The sequence below is a fragment of the Gracilinanus agilis genome, chromosome 1 (assembly GCF_016433145.1).
Source record: "Gracilinanus agilis isolate LMUSP501 chromosome 1, AgileGrace, whole genome shotgun sequence".
Taxonomy (NCBI): Eukaryota; Metazoa; Chordata; class Mammalia; order Didelphimorphia; family Didelphidae; genus Gracilinanus; species Gracilinanus agilis.
Window position 1 is genome coordinate 122143415 of NC_058130.1, and position 19399 is coordinate 122162813.

Below are 19399 nucleotides of genomic sequence, written 5' to 3' on the forward strand. Positions count from 1 at the left end.
ACATACCTTCTTAACTTTAGCAAACAGCAGCTTGCCAAGTGCTTTTATGATCTAACCTACCTGGTTTTTAAGTAGAAATGTTCTCTTTGAGCTCATTTGATGAAGTTTATTTGCATATGTGCTAGCATATATTTGTTATCATTGAGCAATGAGCAGATACATAATTTGGCTTCTCATTCTGCCCAAATGCTTGCAACATTTTTTTTTAGTAATGGTTACTTCTTTACTCAGTGCAGCAAGTTTGATAGACAAGCCAGACTTTTCAGGTGGTTTATTTAAAACAAAATACTGTTTTACTGAAATGTTGTAAAGGTTAGGTTGATTACGAATGAGTTTTACCAAAATTTGCTGGTGGGATCTTCTTCACTAGCAAAGGTGTCTCAAGAGGAGTTAAAAAAAAATAAATGTATGTATTTAAAACTGAAAGCTGACATAGGGGTAAGTACAAGTTACAGTCAGAATCATGAAGCCTGTCATTTCCTGGGGTAGGTAAACCTTTGACTAAGCCTTTTCATCTTCTATCGATTCTGCATGCCTATTGTACACTGGCTACAATCAATGTTTGAATAAAAATTTTCATTTAAACATTATTTGTAGTTGATTCAATTCAGGCAGATTCAGTTGTTCAGAGAGCTCAGAAGTGGCACCCCTTTTGTGTTTGTTTGGGCTTTTCTGTTTGTTTTCTTTCTCTTTATCTAAAGAAGATTGGTAGGAGGGGGTTATTTAGCAGTTATTGCAAGTTTCATCAGTAAACTACAAAAAGAAAAAAGAGAAATAGAAAAAGAAAAAGAAATAAGAGAAAAACATTCTCCCTAAATTATATAAATAAAAAAGCATGATTTTGGACTAAAAGATCCAAAGCATAATCAGGCTTCAAAGCAAATTTAACTTGCACTAATTGCAGCCATTTTAAGGACAGATAGTCAAGTCGAAGTTGGGAGGGGGAAAGCTAAGGGTATTTTTAGAAGAAGAATTTAAATCACAGGTAGGTAATTTAATTTTAGGCTTTATTATTGTGAGGCTCCATTTCCATATATTTCCCCCTCATCCATTTAAAAAATATTTCAGTTGATTTATCCATTTTTAGTTTGTTCATCTTAATAAGCCAAGGTGCCTTTGTTTTGTCTAAAATTTTGGTTTTTTAAGTTTATGAGCTTTGTTTTCATTTGTTTGCCCTTATATTTTAGTTATTTCTTTTTTGTTTTACTTTTTTCTTTTGTTTATTATTTTCCCCCCAACCACTCCTATCCTTTCACTCAAACGCTCCTTTTAATCCACTACCAAAAATAAGAGCCATCAGCTCCTCCTCAAGACATTAGTTGCACCAGCCCCAGCTCCACTAGCATTTTGGTAAGTTGGCAACCTCCACCGGTGGAAAAACAGAATGGAATTATCACTGAATACACCATCAAGTATACAGCAATGGACGGGGAAGATGACAAACCTCATGAGATTGTGGGAATACCTTCAGACACTACCCAGTACCTTTTGGAACAGTTGGAAAAGTGGACTGAGTACCGGATCTCTGTGACAGCCCATACTGATGTTGGACCTGGCCCCGAGAGCTTATCTGTATTGATTCGGACCGATGAAGATGGTATGTTGCCTCCGCTACATCAATTGCACTTTCCTGACATGCACTCAGTCTGCTGTCTTTGTATAGGCTAACAATATACTCCCCTTTTTTTCTTGCTCATCTTTTTTTTTTTTTAAACAACATCGCTATTACTTCAGTGTTTTTCCCAAGACACGTCCTTTGCTACAGCTTGGTCATCTTTTATTTCAAAACACAAAGTAATTTTGATTCTCCCCAAAGAGAACAATTTGCTACTACTTCTTGCAATCTAGCCCGTTTCTATGTCTTTCTTTTCCAAATCTTCTGCATTTTTCTTGACTTTTTAAATATTTTTTTTTCTGAAATCACTTCTCTCTTGGCTTTAACTTTTCAAATATGTCTTTTTACCTTCTTGTTGCTGGATACCATATGTGTGATCATATATAAAAATAAATATATATTTTGACTTGCATCTTTTAGAGACACTGATGCTCCACATTTTTTTGTCATGTGCTATATGGAATGCCTTCAATATGAGAAAAATAAAAGAAGATGGGCCATATAAGCAAGAATCTTTTTTGTTCCACTAAGAAACGGAAACCTTTAGAAATATCCCACAACAACCAACAACCAGTTTTTATTATTATTTCAATATAATATCTCTTTGTACTTTAATGCTTTGAATTTCAAAGCATCCTCCTTGGCTTTTGTACATTTTTACATGTTTTTCTATTTCTCTGATACTCTTTTTTCTTCCATTTTTTTGCATCAGTCATGTTTTTTGATCTTTTCTCTGAAAGGTAGAGCAGATTGGTTGAGCATTTTCATTGTTTGAAACCATTTGTATTCCTCAAAGAAAACTTAGTGGGTCTGCCCATTTTTTTTCCTAAGTAAAGAAAGAGCTCTGACTGGGTGGGACACGTGCCTATAATTCTCTTTTATCCAATGATGTTGTTCCAGTTCCTAGTGGTCCTCCTCGCAAAGTCGAGGTAGAGGCTGTCAACTCAACATCTGTTAAAGTGTCATGGCGCTCACCTGTGCCCAATAAACAGCATGGCCAGATACGAGGATACCAAGTGCATTATGTGAGGATGGAAAATGGTGAGCCCAAAGGTCAACCCATGCTGAAAGATGTCATGCTGGCTGATGCACAGGTAATCCTCTAATTTTACAGATACTTTACCTTATTGGTCTATAGATGGAACCAGTAATCTACCATCTCATCCTAGAAACTGAATTAGACATCTGCTAAATATTAACTTCAATGTAATTTAATACAATTTATCCAACATTTACATAACTAGGAATTAACCATTTAAATAAACAGAAATTCACCCACCTATGGAGTTAGGTTTTTATAGAATGCTACTCATTTCTGAGAAAATGTTCATATTTTATATTTTATATTTTCTTAAGAAATCTGAATTTGAATCCAAGATCTATAATATACTATCCATGTGATTTTGGGCAAATCATCTTTGTCCCTCTCGCCCTGAGTTTTTTCATCTATAAATCAAGAGGATTAGATCAGCATGGTATCTTCTGGTTCTAAATCTAATTAATTGCATGAGCCTATTACTTTGAATTTTTTGTGGCCATATCTTGGTCTCTAGTTTTGATGGTTAAAAAAACAATTGTTAAAATGACATGAAATCTAAGGGAAAATTATAATAAGCAGGGTTATTTTGTACACTGTATGGAAGATTCATGAAAAAGTTCCCCATAAATCTAAGTGTATTTGAGGTGACTTAATTTGCCAAAATAGCCAAAGCATAGCTTCTTCTTTTGAAACAAAGGTCTCTATTCTTTACTGAATTGTATAAGGAATAGATTCATGAATTCATGATACTGATGAACATAAAAACAAGTCACTGAATTTTCTCTGAAGAGATGAAGAATTTCCTGTGAGCCAAGCCAGATTCTCCCATTGAGAAGTATAATCTTTGTAAGTCATTAGGCTATTTGGAAAGCTTTATTAATCCTTGGAGGTCAATAGAGTAACATCTAGTAAGTAAAAATAGCAATGCAATAAATATTCCTGTGGTCCGTAAGAGTGAATGCACACTGAGGTTTTAATATACCAAATGACTCCCCAAAGTGAACAATTTACTCCTGCTGCATAAGATGACAATTAGAAAAAGCTGGTTCAGTATCTCACTTGTTTGCTTAAAATGCAAATATGAATATGGTATCCTAACATGAGTGGATTGTTATGCATTCATGTTTTATCAAAATAATATATAGTTTCCTGTTCATTTTTTGAAAGGTCCCTTTCTTTAAAACTATAAACATGTTGGGAAAATAGAATGTCCTTATAGTATTAATCTGGGTTGTGTCCCCCATGAACTAAGAATAATTTTTACTTTATTTAAAAAAGTAATAACAATCCTTTGCTCCAAAGCTAAGCTGTACATGTGGTAGGCTGAATTTGGCTCAAGAACTATAGTATGCTGACCTCTTTAATAAATAATAAACCAAAAATAAATAATAAAACAAAAAAATCATTACTCTTTTGAGGGGACACTTGATTGTCAAAGAGCAAGTATGTAAAAGAACAAAATGTGCCTACCAATTTTTGTCCAGTACATATTACTTAGATTTTTTTCCCCTTTCATCCATATGACTATACATTCAGACTAGTTTTACTTTAGAATGTAAGAGGTATAGATTATAGATTAGTTGTACTAAAAACAAGATACATGCATTTGATTTTCCCTTACCATTTAAGGTGCCTTCACAGATATTATCATCAATTGTATGTTTTTTTTTTTTTTTTTTTTTTTTGCTCATTCTGGTCTCCTTCCTTAGATTTTCCTTGACTATTTATGGAAACTTCATTAGTGATCCTAAAGATTCTTTGGGGCCATTTGATTGAATGAAAGACATTAATTTAAATAGGTAATATGAAACAATTTGTGTAAGATATGACTAAACTCAAACTAAATGTCACATCATAATGCATACGAAGAAAAATTGGCCTCTGATTATGCTTCATTGGTTTCTTACAATGCAGGATATATGAGAAAATATTACCTACTTAGAGTAATAACAGTACTGTAATCCACTTGTCATCTACAAAGGAAGAAAAAAAGTATCACTTTTGCTCCACTTTTGAAAATAAAGATAGATGTATTTGAACATTTATCATCTTACAATATTAAGCTATCTATGAGATATTTAGGTATATAACTATATATATATATATATATATATGTGTGTGTGCACATCATATATGAATGTTCAGGGCAAAATTGCCTCATTGAGGCTACAAATTTCTCTTCATTTTGTTTTTGTTTTGTTTTTCCAATCTTCTTTACTCTCAATCAGTGGGAATTTGATGATACTACTGAACATGTGAGTAACCGTCAACTGGCTTGATGAAAACAGACTGTGTATATGTTTGTGTGGATTTTTATAGCCTCCCTATAATTTCTTTATAAAATATTGTTATTGTTTGCACAGATGCATGTACTAACAGATTATTGAAGTTGTCCTTACTTTGTGCACTCTTTTTTTTTTTAATTTGGCTTTTACTATGTGAATCTGGCATGGTGCTAAGGATTGCAAAAGGAATGTTATGGACTTCTATAGGCATTCGTTTTGATGGCTGCTACTAACTTTGCCTTGTAACTTGATCAGAGAAGTTGTGCTTTTAATGGAGGCATTGAAGAGTGGGGAAAATCAGTGTTTGAAATTGTCTCCTTTTGACCTATTGGGTTTCGTTTATAACATATACACTCTATGGACTCGTGAGGAAAAATATTCATTCACTATGATCCTTATTACCAGTTCTCTATTTTGCCAACACTGATTCTAGGTGAATGAATCAAGTCATGGCCATTGATTAAACAAAATTAATTTAAAAACCAATCAGTAGATTGTTTGATTTGTTATGAGCAAGACTATGTGCTAGTATCTATGCAGTGTGTCAAAAATACAAAAATTTACCCAAGTCCCAGTCCTTTAGGATCTTACCTCTAGTTGAATGTAAAATACATAAATACATGCCAAATTTAAACAATACAGAACTTAGTAATTTTATAATACACCAGTATAAAGAGATATCACAAGATATTTTGTGTTTAATAAATAATTTGTGCTGTGAATTTAAAGAAAATGAGCTGAAGTATTCTTTGGAAGAATTTAGAGTAGAAGTAGAACTTGATATGAGACTGAAATTTTGTAAACAGAGAGAAAAGGAGATGAGATGAACATGAGCAAAGTTATGCAGTGACAAATAGAAGACAAGATCAAAACAGTGGATAGATCAGCTTGATGTAAGTTCTAGAATTCATGCTGGGAAGTTATTGAAGAGTAATGGTGGCAGTATTGTTGTACCTTGCATTTCAGAGTAAAGAAGTTGAATATATCCAGTGGGGTGTCAGTGAAGATTATTGACTAAGTAATGAAATTTTAGAAAGCATTGTTTTAAGAAGATTGCTCTAGAAGTAATGAGAATTAAATTAGGGTAAGGTTAGATAGGGGTAGGGTTTGGAATCAAGTCATGGCCATGAAATCCTCTAGATAGGGATACCAGTTAGAAGGGTTTTTATAGAGTCCAGTCTGTGTGTGTGCATGTGTGTTTGTGATACATGCATGCATGTATGTGTGTATGAGGGTTTGAACTAAATTTATGCCAGTAGGAATTGAAAGGAAGGCATAATCTACAGAGATATCATGAAGGAGGGCTTGATAGGACTTGACAATTGGATATATAGGAGAGGGGAAGGAAAATCTGAGAAAAGACTTATTTTTATATTTGGGTTCACAAGAAATGTCAGTCCTGCAATAAAGAAGTAAGGAGCAGGAGGATCCCATTTAGATGAGTTGATGAGTTGTGTAGTAAGGTCAGTTGATTGGAGATTTTAGCAGAATGTCTCAGTAAAAATATTCAGCTAGAAGTAGAGATGTACAACAGATATTTGAGAAAGATTGTAGTTGTATAGTTATATGCAAGTTAATTGGTAATTAATGCTATGTGGTGGAAAAGCGATTAGGGAAGAGAATATGTAGAGAGATGAGCAGCAGAATGAGAACTCAGTTTTGGTGAATGCCTGAATTTGCAGGGTGGAAAGAGGAAATAGAGTAAAACTGAGAGTAAGTAGACTAAAGGAAGCGGGTTAGCTCTAAGGTATCCAGAAGGTCATCAATATAGCTTAGTCTCCAAATGCAGTGAGTTATATGAAGAAGCTGAATAGATTATTAAAACTTGGACCAGATGATGAAATTACTAATGTTCATTTTACAAAGACTTCTTGAGACAAAGGACACTGTGTCATTGGCATTCTGTTGTGATATCATTGAACTTGTAGTCTGGGAGATAAACTTGTAGGATCACGAATATTAGCAAAGTGTTGATATGGTGCTAAAGTCCATTGGGTTTGTATTTATGTAATAAACTCTTTCAGTCCAATCTGTAGCATAAATTTATTGAAAGATTTTCACTATTTTGCTTTTGTCTTTATAGCCACAGCACCTAGTACAATATCTTTTTCACATAATAGATGCTTAATAAATATTTGTTGAATTGCATTCCCTTAATCACATGGAAAACCACTTTGCCATAAATACAGATGAAAATCAAACTCATAACAGCAATTTGTACAGGGATCTCCAGGCACTCTTTCTCCTATGCTTTCCATACCTGCAGATGATTCTAAAGCATGTGCTGAATAATTTAATAGTTCTAAGGTCCCTCAGTGGGGTTGTAGGTCCTGATAGAGTCTCTGGTTCTCTTATGTCATTTCAGGATATGATCATTTCTGGACTGCAACCAGAAACTGCATACTCCCTTACAGTGACAGCCTATACAACCAAAGGGGACGGAGCTCGTAGCAAGCCCAAACTGGTGTCTACCACTGGTGCAGGTAATACTTTGCTTTAAATTTCACATGCCCTGAAACATACTGGAAAATATCTTTCAGTGTAATCTTCTGGATCATGGTCAACTTTAGATAACCCAAATTCACAGGAGCAAGGGTAGAATTCAGATGTATAGGACAATAGCTTTAGAACTGGAACAGACCTCAGAGGCCATCTATTCCAGCCCCTTAATATTATACATGAGGAACAGAGGTCAAGAGAAGGCAAATGACTTGCTTAATATAGAGACAGTAAGTATCTGAGGTGAGAATTGAATTCAGCTCTCTCTTTACAACTCCAATTCTAGTATTTTTTATTTTTTAAAACCCTCATCTTTTGTTTTTGAATCAATACCAAGTATTTGTTCCAAGGAAGAAGAGCAATAAGGGTTAAGCAATTGGGGTTAAGTGACTTGCCCAAGGTCACACAAATAGGAGCTCTCTGAAACCATATTTGAACCCAGGACCTTCTAACTCCAGACCTGGTTCTCTAACTGCTGAATCACCTAATTGCCCTCTCCTTTTAAATCCTTATCTTCTCTCTTACTTAGTATCAATTTTAACAGTAAGGGCTAGGCAATTGGACTTAAGTGACTTCTCTAGGTTCACACAACTAGGAAGTATCTGATACCAGATTTGAACCCAGATCCCTATCCTCTGAACCACCTAGTCACCCCTAACTTTAGCATTCTTCCCACTGTGTCATTTGGCCCTTCTATTTCATAGGCCTTCAGGCAAGGCTAGCCTAATAATTTTAACTCTTCCCCAATTCCCAACAATCCTTTAAGTAGATCTTTTGAACGAAGATTCACTTATTTAAGTTTTATCCCCTTCTCCCCAAACCCCTAGATACCTCTTAGTGGTGATTCTAAGAGACCTTGAATTACCTGAGAGTGAAGCAGCAGAAAGATGCTTGAGTCAGGTATCTTGGTACCCATCATAGATCAAGTCAGGTACTCACTTTGGATGGCTATAGAGCCCACCTGTACATAGAATCATTCTATATATAAAACTCTGTTTGGAGTTCCTGCCTCATGAACAAAGAGAAAGCACAAGCCAATGGAGTAGACAATACAGGAGTATCAAATAGGTACCAAACAAGTTGACAATCCAGGTTGCAAAAGGATGAACTCCAGCTGCCTTTAGTTAGTAATCCAGGTTATGCACTTAACATATGAATGAATTTAGATAAGAGAAAACTTCATTTTAAATGCAACCTTTTAGGAACATAACTGTGAGTAAAGGTATATAAAAAGGAAAATTTGTCAGTCTGCAAGCCAATAATTTAAGGGTCATATAAATCTTGGAAAGCTGCTTTAGTTGTTTTCCCCCCTCCCTAGAGAAATTTATAATAGTATCTCCTTCCATTTGTGCCTAAATCTACTGGTCTGTACACAGTAGGTACTTAATAAATGCTTGTTGGTTTACTGAATGAGGAGCTAGTCAGTGATTGAGAACAGCTGACCCAAGTCTGATTCCCATCATTGGAATTCACAGATGCAAAAGTAACAACTATGGTTCCAGCATAAATCCTCATTTCCCTGGGTTTATAACCTTATCCTAATAATTCACTTAAGACTGAACCTTGGTACAAAGGAGCAGTTATGCTCTGGCATATTAATAAGATGTGGCTCATGTAAGTAGGGCAAAGCTAAAGGATTTACTACATCGACAGCGCATATTAGAGAAATAGCCTGAGTGATTTTCTTGCATCATCTAGTTTCAGTGTCACTCCTTCGATGTTTCAGGATTCATTCATTATATAGAAATTTATTTAGGGCTTTGGAACATCTTTAATGTGGAGAAATTCATTCAGAATTCCAGCCTTTAACCTACAGTGTCTTGAGTGTGAAGAAAGTGATAGCTTTCAACTCAACAACTTATTCCCTCATTTTCTTAAAATGGTTGCCCTCCTCAAGTCAGGAGAATTAAAAATAATCTTAAATTGAATCACTTCAAAAGCAAGGATTGTAGTATTCCTTTCTGCCCTGCCAAGCCATTGATGGACTCATGGTATTACCCAAAGGGGGAAGAACAACATGATAACCTTTTTTTTTTGGGGGGGGGGTATACTATTATAAGAAATTTACTAGTTCTGTTATGCTGGATAAGCCAATTAACCCTATTTGCCTCAATTTCTTCAAATATAAGATGAGCTGAAGAAGGAATATATAAACCACTCTAGTATCTTTTCCAAGAAAAATCTAATGGGGTCATGAGGACATGATTCAAAAATGACCGAAATTCTATTATAAATAACAGCTGTGATATACATTATGAAAAATTACTGATTTTTGTATCACAGATATAGGAACTTCTAACATTCTCAATTAAAAAAGATTATTTATAGCACATAGGATAAATTCAGTACTCTTTTCGTATCAAAACTTTTAGTTTTCAGGTAATTAATTCATGCATGTTAATAAAGGCTCATAAAATTGATATCTTTGAAATAAGTGACCAGATTTTTGTTCAACCTGCTTATGTAAGGTTTGTTGTAGCTCTTTGAATGGTTCTTCATGATCAGATTGTCTCTCTATAGTTCTTTTTGAGTGTCACTTTCCAAAGATTACCAGATTCATTGTTCTACAATGAGGGGTATAATAAATCAACTCATTATCTAGACATAATATGAATTTTCCTCTGTACACAGAAATATTTATTTCACCTTCTACATTAGTGTTTTTTGTTTGTTTGTGACATAAAGTTGGCAGAACCCCTTTTGGTTTCAGTTCCTTATTTGTACAATGAAAGAGTTTATACTAGAATATCTCTTCAGCCATTTTCTCTAAGTTCTTTTAACTTCTAATTGAATAGACCAGCTATGTGACTTGGATATTTTGTTTGGTTAGAGTCTTAAATGGCTTTGGAATTGAAAAGTTATGTTAGGGGGTAAAATAAGGAATGAAAAAAAAGAGAATACTAATATATCTCTTGCTCTTTTAAGGTGAAAGGAAAAATGTTCTCAAATTAGGGTCAAATTATTCAAGTGGCAAACTGGCAGCTGACCCCTTCTAGTCCTGAGTTGGGAAGGAGATTCAGCTTGCTTTTCTTTCACAGGCTGATTAAGTCTCTGATAATGGATGAAGATCAACTTTCTTCTGCTCCCATTGTTCAATGAAAGTTGTAGAGTCAGGGATGGCTTAAAATTCTAGGTACTTTTGCTGAGAAAACAGCTTTGTGACTGTGGTAAAGTAATTTTCCTCTCTTGAGGCTCATTTCCCTCCTCTGGTCAAATGGAAACCATAATAGATGTACTACCTTCCTCATTTTCAGGAAGGGAGTTTAGAGATTACTAACGGTACCTACATGATAGCTAGTGGTTAGAGAATTGAGCCTGAAGTTAGACATATTTGAGAGTTCAAATCCAGCCTTGGAAACTTAATAACTATGTGAACTGAGAACAACCTATTTAATTTCAGTCAACTTCAATTTCATCATCTACAAAATGCATATTATAATAACTAGGCTGGGGGAGATAGATAGGTGGCTCAGTTGATAGAGAGCCAGGCCTAAAGATGGGAGATCCCAGGTTCAAATTTGGCCTGACATACTTCCTAGCTATGTGACCCTGGGCAAGCCACTTGCCCCCAATTCCCAAGTCCTTACCTTATCAGCCTTGGAGCCAATACTTAGCAATGATTCGATGACATTTAAAATGATAATAATACCTCCCTTCCTCCCTGGGCTTTTATGAAGACAAAATAAAATTTGCAACGTGCTTAGCACAACTTGAAGTGCTATTGATATTAACTTTTATTTTTTTATTGACATCTTGTCACATTCTTCAAATAGGTGAAGAAGCTAAAGGCTCCTCAGGGAAAATAATTTTCCCCTAATGACACAGTTAGTCTGAAGACCTGGAACTTAAATCTAGATCTTGTGATTTCTTGTCCAACGTTGCTCCCAACTCCCCAATATAAAAGCAGAATTGCCAATGTGGTCAAATAGAAGATGACCTGAATTGTTCCTCTTGTGTGACATTTGGCTGGAAATAATATACTAGGTTACCATCATATATTTGCACCACTGATTTGTGTTAATGCAATTATTGTTCCATGGTTAAGGTATTATCAGCTAATTCATATAGATGAGTTTTTGTTACAGTGACTAATTCCCTAAGTTTCTAATCAGTGAAGGCATGTGATTAGTTTTTTTCCCCCCTCAACTGCTGGTTTTAGCATTTTAGGTAGCACATATTCATATGACTCCTCTCTTTACTGAAGCTTGTTATGAGGTTTCAGTCTGTTATATTTGCCTAGAATGCAGCTATTTTAGTGGTGTCTATCTATCTGACTGAAATACTTCCAATAATTATTGTATCTCCTTACTTATTATGGGAAAACTTCTCTATTGACAATTGATCATTTAAATTTGAAGATTCCTATCAAAAGAATAGGATAAATTAGTTTAATATCTCTTTCTTTCCACCACTAATTTTGTTCTAAATGAAATTCGTTATCATGTCCAGAGATATAGCCAAGACTCAGCCACTCAGGGAGTAAAGGAGCCATCATAAGTTGGTAAATCTATAGTAAAATTACTTACCCAAGTATCAGTAGGTATTCAAGATATCAACATGAATTGTAGCTTACTATTACTCCATATAATGGCCAAAGCAATATGATGAAGCCTCAAGTTTTTTTCCCCTGAACTTGGTCAATCCCAATCAATCCCCAGCACATCTGAATGGGTAAGTATCTTCCTCAAGTCAATCTGGCATAGCCTTACCAGATTTTGAAACTTCTGTCCACTTAGCCTCTTAGGGAACTGAATTAAACTTGTTTTTATCTGTCCAAAAACAATGACGAAAAGAAGAATGTAAAGATTATTGCAAAGACATTTAATTAAAATTGTATGATGAATCTTTGTAATATAGAGATAGGATAGGAGTGAACCTGTGAATTCATTCCCAGTGAGGAAGTTCTCTCCATTCATGTTGATTGGTACCTTTTCTGTTAAAGTCAGACAGTTCTTATATACCATATTAGTTGTAAAATGTGATGTATACTTACATATGTAATGTACATAATATTTTACATAATAAAATGAGGTAATATTTGCAAGGCATGTTGCATAGTGTAACATGGAAAATGGCAGGGTGGAATTCCTGCAAGATACAGGATCATTTTCCATGTTCTATAAAAATACTAACTAGTATTATTCAAGTTGCTTGGGGGCATTGAGAGATTAAAGACTTTCCAGGGTGACATATACAGTAAGCATCAGAAGGACTTGAACACAGATCATTCTGACACCAAAACTGCCTCTCCAACACCATGTTGCCTTTCTTAATGTTTCACATAAATATCATACATAAATTTATGTGTATATGTAGATGGGCATTCTTTATGAATAAGCATTGCCTAAGTCCAAAATTATATGCCCATATTATATACAAAAGATACCCCTAAATAAAATATATACTTAACTCTAGCTAGGTGACAGAGTAGATAGGAATGCTGAGGACTAAAGTCAGGAAGACTCATCTTCCTGAGTTCAAGCCTAGCCTCAGACACTTACTAGCAATGTGACCTTGGGCAAGTCATTTAACCTTGTTTGCCTTAGTTTCATTATCTGTAAAATGAGCTAGAGAAGGAAATGGCAAACCACTCTAGTACCTTTGCCATGAAAATCCAAAATGGCATCACAAGGAGTTGGACATGACTGAAAAATACCTGAAAAACAACAAAGAATTTGTCCAAAACGGGGACTCTTCAAATCGTCAGAAGGTTCTCCTTAAGTCTAGGACCAAAACCAGACAAAACCAAAAACCTAATAAAGGACTCATAAATATCTACTTCTTAATCTCACTTTTATCAGTGTTCTCAAAGTTGGAATGGCCTCAGGGAGTTTCAAACTAATTCCTAGAAATGAAAATCATATTAAACATGCACTAGTTGGCTTTTAAGAGTCCCTGTACAAACTCCAAGTGCTCTTACCAGATGTTGGGATTTTCCAGCTTATGATAATTTTGATATTTGCAGACTAAATTATTGCTATAAATTCATTTAATATTTATTAAACACAAAATATGCACCTGACACTGTTCTGTGTTCAATTCAATGACAAAGTGTTCCAGATTTAATAGAAAGTATTATTAGTATTATGTAATATTTATATTGAGTTTTGACAAATGCGCCATAGACTGTGCTTGTCCCTAAAATATTTTGTTCTTGTCTGGTTTGTTTGTTTTTAGCTATTCAGTTCAGTACTATAAATTGTACCTTTGGGGTAGTGGTAATTATGTTAGGCAATGAGAAAATGAAGATCGAGAGGGTTCCGGGCCTCACTGCTACTCTCATGAATCTTCATATCTAATGGGAGAAGGAAGAAAGGCTTCAAGGAGAAAATGAGAAGAAATTCAGCAAATTAAGAAAAGAAGTGAATGCATTCTAGGCAGGTTGGATGGAGTACATGAATATATAGTCAGGAGAGTACAGGAAAAGTTTAGGTAACCATTTACATAGTCCAGTATGGTTGGAAAGTTGCATGCATGAAGGGGAATAGTGGGAGCTGAAGTGGTAGGTTACAACCAGATTATTTATATGCTATTATAGTAAATAATCTTAAAAACATTTTAGGTGCATAGAAGTGGACCTTAGAAATCCTTAATTTTAAAGATAAGGAACCGAAGCATATGAAAGGTTCAAAGATTTTATTACTGTGTCTTTATTGGCTTTACTTATTTAGAGAGGAAGCACGATTCTATATCAAAGAAGTCAGTCTTACCCCACAACATACCTGAAATCTTTGCAGTCCCCTAGATATGGAGAAATTATTGTATATTTGCTGTCTGAAAATGAACAGTTGCATTCTATAATTCTTCTTTATTGGACACCTACATAATTCTAAGAAACTACTCATACCCATTTAATATTTCACACAAATGAGATAGAAAAGGCTTTTCAAGTACAATTGTTTTACAGTTTAATTTTTTAATGGAAATGAATAACTTTTAAGCCATATCTAATTTGTATGTAAGTCATATTGGAATTATTCCTATTATAATTAAATGATGAAATATTTCCTGATTGCCATGCTAAAACTGAAAGAAATCAGAATTATAGCTCTCAAAGTTCAGAATAACCTGCCTCTCTATTGCATTCTCTTGCCAGAATAAGAAAGAAAAAAGTATGAGAAAATCAAAATGTGAGTCCCCTTTTCAGTAATATTAATCTAAGTTTTTTTAAGATTTATGTTTATGTAGACTTTTTTTAATGAAAACCCTAAGAAGCCTATATTGAAAAGATTCGATTCCTTGCCCAATTTTAGAAATGAGAACTGATATTAGTTAAGCCAAGGTGATTTGCTTATAGTTGTGTACCTAGCAAGTGTTGGAGCTAGAATTCAGTGTCAAATCATTTGGTTTCAGAACATGTAAAGTTGCAATTCGATTATTTGGAATGGCAGAGCATAATCCCTTAATGTTCTTGTTTTGCTCGTTTTAATATTTACTTCTGTTGTTTCATATCTTTTGTTTTGGCCTTTGAGTGATTTCTTTCCCACCGCAATCATCTTGTCTATCCCATTTTGTAGAACCACAGACTACCCACCTTTTCTTTATGTAGAGATGGAAAATGCAACTTTCTACTCACTCTGCTATTTACTTCCTGTGAAACTTTGGGCAATTCTTTTAACCTGTCTTAATGTTAACTTTACTTGTAGCTTATGGCAGTGCAAAAACAAGAACTTGGGTCTCTTGTCTTCCTTCAATACTTGGTGCTGGAGAAAGGAGCCATTATAGACATCTTTAGGCACACTCACCTCTCTCCTTCATAGACAGATCATCTTGACCCATATGATGTTTGTATGTCAAATCTACAGGCATCCCTACCATTTCCTAGAAATGAAATGATGATATACTTGTATGGAACTCAGACCATGTAGGTCTAAATGCTGTAAAAGAGAACACAGCATATTTAATTCAGTCAAAGCTACTTTGTTTCTCACAAGTCAAAAACTATTAATTCAAGGCAATGAATTCTGGCCCCATTGGTTACTGTTGTAAAAACTGATATTTCAATGGTATAAGATTTTGAGATAGAAGGAACTTTAAAACCATTGAGTTTAACTTCCTTATTTCACAGAGGAGATATCCAAGGCCCAGAGAGGGACCAAAATTTGCCCAGATAATTAAATAACTGAGACAGGATTCCCCAAATTGCAAAACTAATGCTCTTGCCAATGTACCTCCTATAAGAGTAATTTTAATACTCTAATTTGAATAAAATCATTTTCAAGAAGTTTTTAACATTAGTGGATTTTGTGGGGAAAATTGAAATAATCTTAATAGATAGAAAACTCTTTAAAAAACCCTCTTACCTTCTATCTTAGAATCAATTTTGTGTATTAGTTCTAAGGCAGAACAGTGGTAAGGGCTAGGCAGTGGGGGTTAAGTGACTTGCACAGGGTCACACAGATAGGAAATATCCAAGGCCAGATATGGATCTAGGACTTCCTGTCTCTAGGCCTGGATCTCAATCCATTGAACCATCAAGCTGTCCTCTAAATATAAAACTCTAAGAATAATTGTGCTGTATTCTGAAACTGATTTACCTGGGGCTAATTGTCTCTCCAATTTTAAAGAGAATTGTTGCTCTGTAGCTGCTGCTGATTTCTTTTTCTTTTCTTTCTTTCATTTTTTTTTGGCCATAGCAACTGACAAAGGCCATCTATGTCAAGGATTTGACATTTGCTTTGGTTGGCTGCAATATCATAACTGACAAAATCATAGGCCTTAGAAGTATTTAACTATTGATGATTATATCATAAAGTACAAAAACAAAATCATTACTAACACGAAAACAGGAACTTTTATTTCTTCCCCTTTATTTACTGGTCATTCTCTTCTAGGAAATTAGACCTTAGATAGAACACATTTTGCAGAAAGCTTTGTTGGTTATCATGCCACAACCTGTTTGCTTCAAAGGGTTCCTAAAAATAGATTTTTTAAAAAGACATTCAAGAGAGAGATGAATTACTGGTTTCTCAGGAAGAATATAGGAGAAATTCTTGTTAAAGTCAAGGTTAGACCAGATAACTTTCAAGACCCCTCCTAGTTCTTAGATTCTGTTCATTAGTCTGTTCAAAATCTTGAATTAGATTCATTCTTTCAGCCTTCCAAACACTACTTTATATTTTTTCTCTAGAATTTGAAAATGGTTAACAACAATATAAAACTCCTCAAACTGAATTGTTGTGTTAGATAAAAGAGTGAAAATAGAATCAGGCTTAGAATCAGAAGACCCAGATTTTATTCCTTCCTGTCTCCGTTGCTTATCCCTGGTACAAAATTGGGGAAGCCCCTCTTTTGGAATCGTAGTTTCCTCTGTAAAATTATTGGACTAGATGATTTTGAGAATCTCTTCTAGTTCTGCGAGGTCTAAGTGATATGATAGCCTGCACAAAGGCTTAGGTAATACAGCTTCTTGGGGAATGGGGGTGGGGGGTAAGAAGAATTCAAATGTTGAATGTTTGTTTTGATGATCATAACCCAGCCCCCATAATTAAATCATGTTGTGCTACAGTTCCAGGGAAACCCCGACTGGTGATTAGTCACACTCAGATGAACACTGCACTCATCCAGTGGCATCCTCCTGTTGACACATTTGGCCCCCTTCAGGGCTATCGCCTGAAATTTGGCCGAAAGGACATGGAGCTGCTCACAACCCTTGAATTCTCAGAGAAAGAAGACCACTTTACAGCTATGGATATTCACAAAGGAGCATCTTACATCTTTAGGCTTTCTGCGAAAAACAAAGTGGGCTTCGGAGAGGAGATGGTCAAAGAGATTTCTGTTCCAGAAGAAGTTCCCAATGGATTCCCTCAGAACCTCCACTCAGAAGGCACCACGTCAACATCAGTCCAGTTATCCTGGCAACCACCTGTCTTAGCAGAGAGAAATGGCATTATCACCAAATACACCCTTCTGTACAGGGACATCAACATTCCCCACCACCCGGTGGAGCAGCTCATTGTTCCTGCTGACACCACTATGACACTTACTGGCCTAAAACCAGATACCACATATGATGTAAAAGTACGTGCTCACACAAGCAAAGGGCCCGGTCCATATAGTCCAAGTGTCCAGTTCAGGACACTGCCTGTGGATCAAGGTAGGATTTGTCTGCTTATGGCCTTCTCCTTGAAAGGAATGTCGGTCTTGGGATATCAGTGTTTTGAAGCTGTAAATAAAACTGATCGGCCCATTCATATTAATAGGTTCAACAAGAGCACAAGGTAACGTATGTAAATCTTAATATGTTTCGGATACTATAGATTTCAGTTATTCCATGCCAAGCAAGTCTGGCTGACAGTCGCACATTATCTTCAGGTAAGGAAAGCACAAAGTAGTTAAATGAATTGATGTGAAAGGAACTACCTTTGTAAGAATGGGATATTAAAGTGAATGCCTTAAAAAGGTAGGACACCGACACTTCTCACATTGATCCAAATAGGAAGCGAGTAGTTTAATCCCTTTGGTTAGTGGTGGAAAAGGGATAGGTAGTGAGTTTTTAGAAATAGTTTGAATACATTGTTTTTCCTTTTCCAGCAGTGTTTGCAAAAAATTTTCATGTCAAAGCAGTAATGAAGACATCAGTATTGCTGTCTTGGGAGATTCCAGAGAATTATAATTCTGCCATGCCTTTCAAAGTAAGTTGTTTTCTCATTTGTAAAACATCATGGATAAAATTGGGGGTGATAGATCATCCAGTTCACTTATTTGCTGAGTGTAAAGGGAGCTTTTACTTCTGTTGCATTTAAATTGAGGAAGAAGTGGTAACCCTGAACATGGTGTTAGCATTTGTCCTTTGGCATTATGAGCTAACACCCTGGATGTAAGTATAGGAGGGCAGCATTCCAAAGGAGAAGGCTGGCATTACAAATAGGGCAAGATGTAAACTCAGTAGTGATTTACTATTTCGGGCTATTAGGTTCTAAACACCACAGGGAGGGAGAAACAAATTAATCTGCTTTTAATGCTTCAAACTTGAACTTTCTAAACCTAAATCATAAGCTTTGACCCCTTTTCAGAGAAATGCATTTCCTTGCTTTCTACCTATCTGCATTTGGCTTAGGGAAGAGGAAGTTGAATTCATTATTTTGTCAGATTTTGCTCCATATCCCTTAATTTCTTCTTGATTTCCACTAGTAAAGGACAGCAAGAAGAATTATTATATTACATAAGGGCTAGGGTAGGGCTAGGTAACCTTGAAGCTCTCACTTTCTATGCTTCTGGAATATAATAACATCACAGGATTTTGAGCTAGAAAGGACCCTAGAAAGCATCTACCGTAAACCTCTCACATTACAGATTAGTGAATGGAAACCTAGGAAATTTAAGTGACATATCTGTAGACACATGGGGAGAAAATGATGGACCCAGATTCAAATTCAGGTTTTTCAGTTCCAAATATGCTTTTTATTACACCCTAGAGCAGTGATGGGCAAACTTTTTAAAGAGGGGGCCAAAGGAAAGAAAATGCTCATCTCTCAGTCTGTTTCTAAGGCAAATCTTTTGAAGTTTCATTGTATTGTATCCTACTCATTGTATTCATCAGATTAGGAATAATGTTGCGTGGCCAGATAGAACATTTCAGGGTGCCACATCTGGCCTGCAGCCTGGGCTCTAATTTGTCCATCACTGCCCTAGGGAGTTGGGTTTTTTTTTTAATCCTCAAGATTAAAAAAAATGGAAAACTTTAGAAAATTCTTGGTATGAATAGCACATTGAAAATCTCAAGTACATGACTCTTCCATTAAGAGCTTAATAAAAACCTTCACATTCACTTCATCATATGTTTCTGTCTTGGGGGGGGGGGGAAGAGTTATATAGAAAGAGAAGGAACCTTACGAAAGGATAATGGACCTCTTATTGTTCTGAATTCAGAGCTCAGAATGCTTACATAATCTTGTTGGGTTAATTTATATTATCACCAATTCCATTCAGCAAATTTCTACTGTAGGGTATTTTGCTAGT

The 19399-nt window shown here is 35.3% G+C and overlaps 1 protein-coding gene across 1 annotated transcript in view; it reads left to right on the forward strand.

Moving 5' to 3' along the window:
• Window positions 1-19399, forward strand: part of PTPRD (protein tyrosine phosphatase receptor type D) — a 610060-nt gene that overhangs the window by 403119 nt on the left and 187542 nt on the right. The window contains exons 14-19 of the mRNA XM_044656609.1: window positions 1292-1597; window positions 2516-2709; window positions 4883-4909; window positions 7305-7422; window positions 16947-17534; window positions 17972-18072. Of these exons, the coding sequence (XP_044512544.1) occupies window positions 1292-1597; window positions 2516-2709; window positions 4883-4909; window positions 7305-7422; window positions 16947-17534; window positions 17972-18072 (1334 nt within the window). The remainder of the gene's footprint in view (window positions 1-1291; window positions 1598-2515; window positions 2710-4882; window positions 4910-7304; window positions 7423-16946; window positions 17535-17971; window positions 18073-19399) is intronic.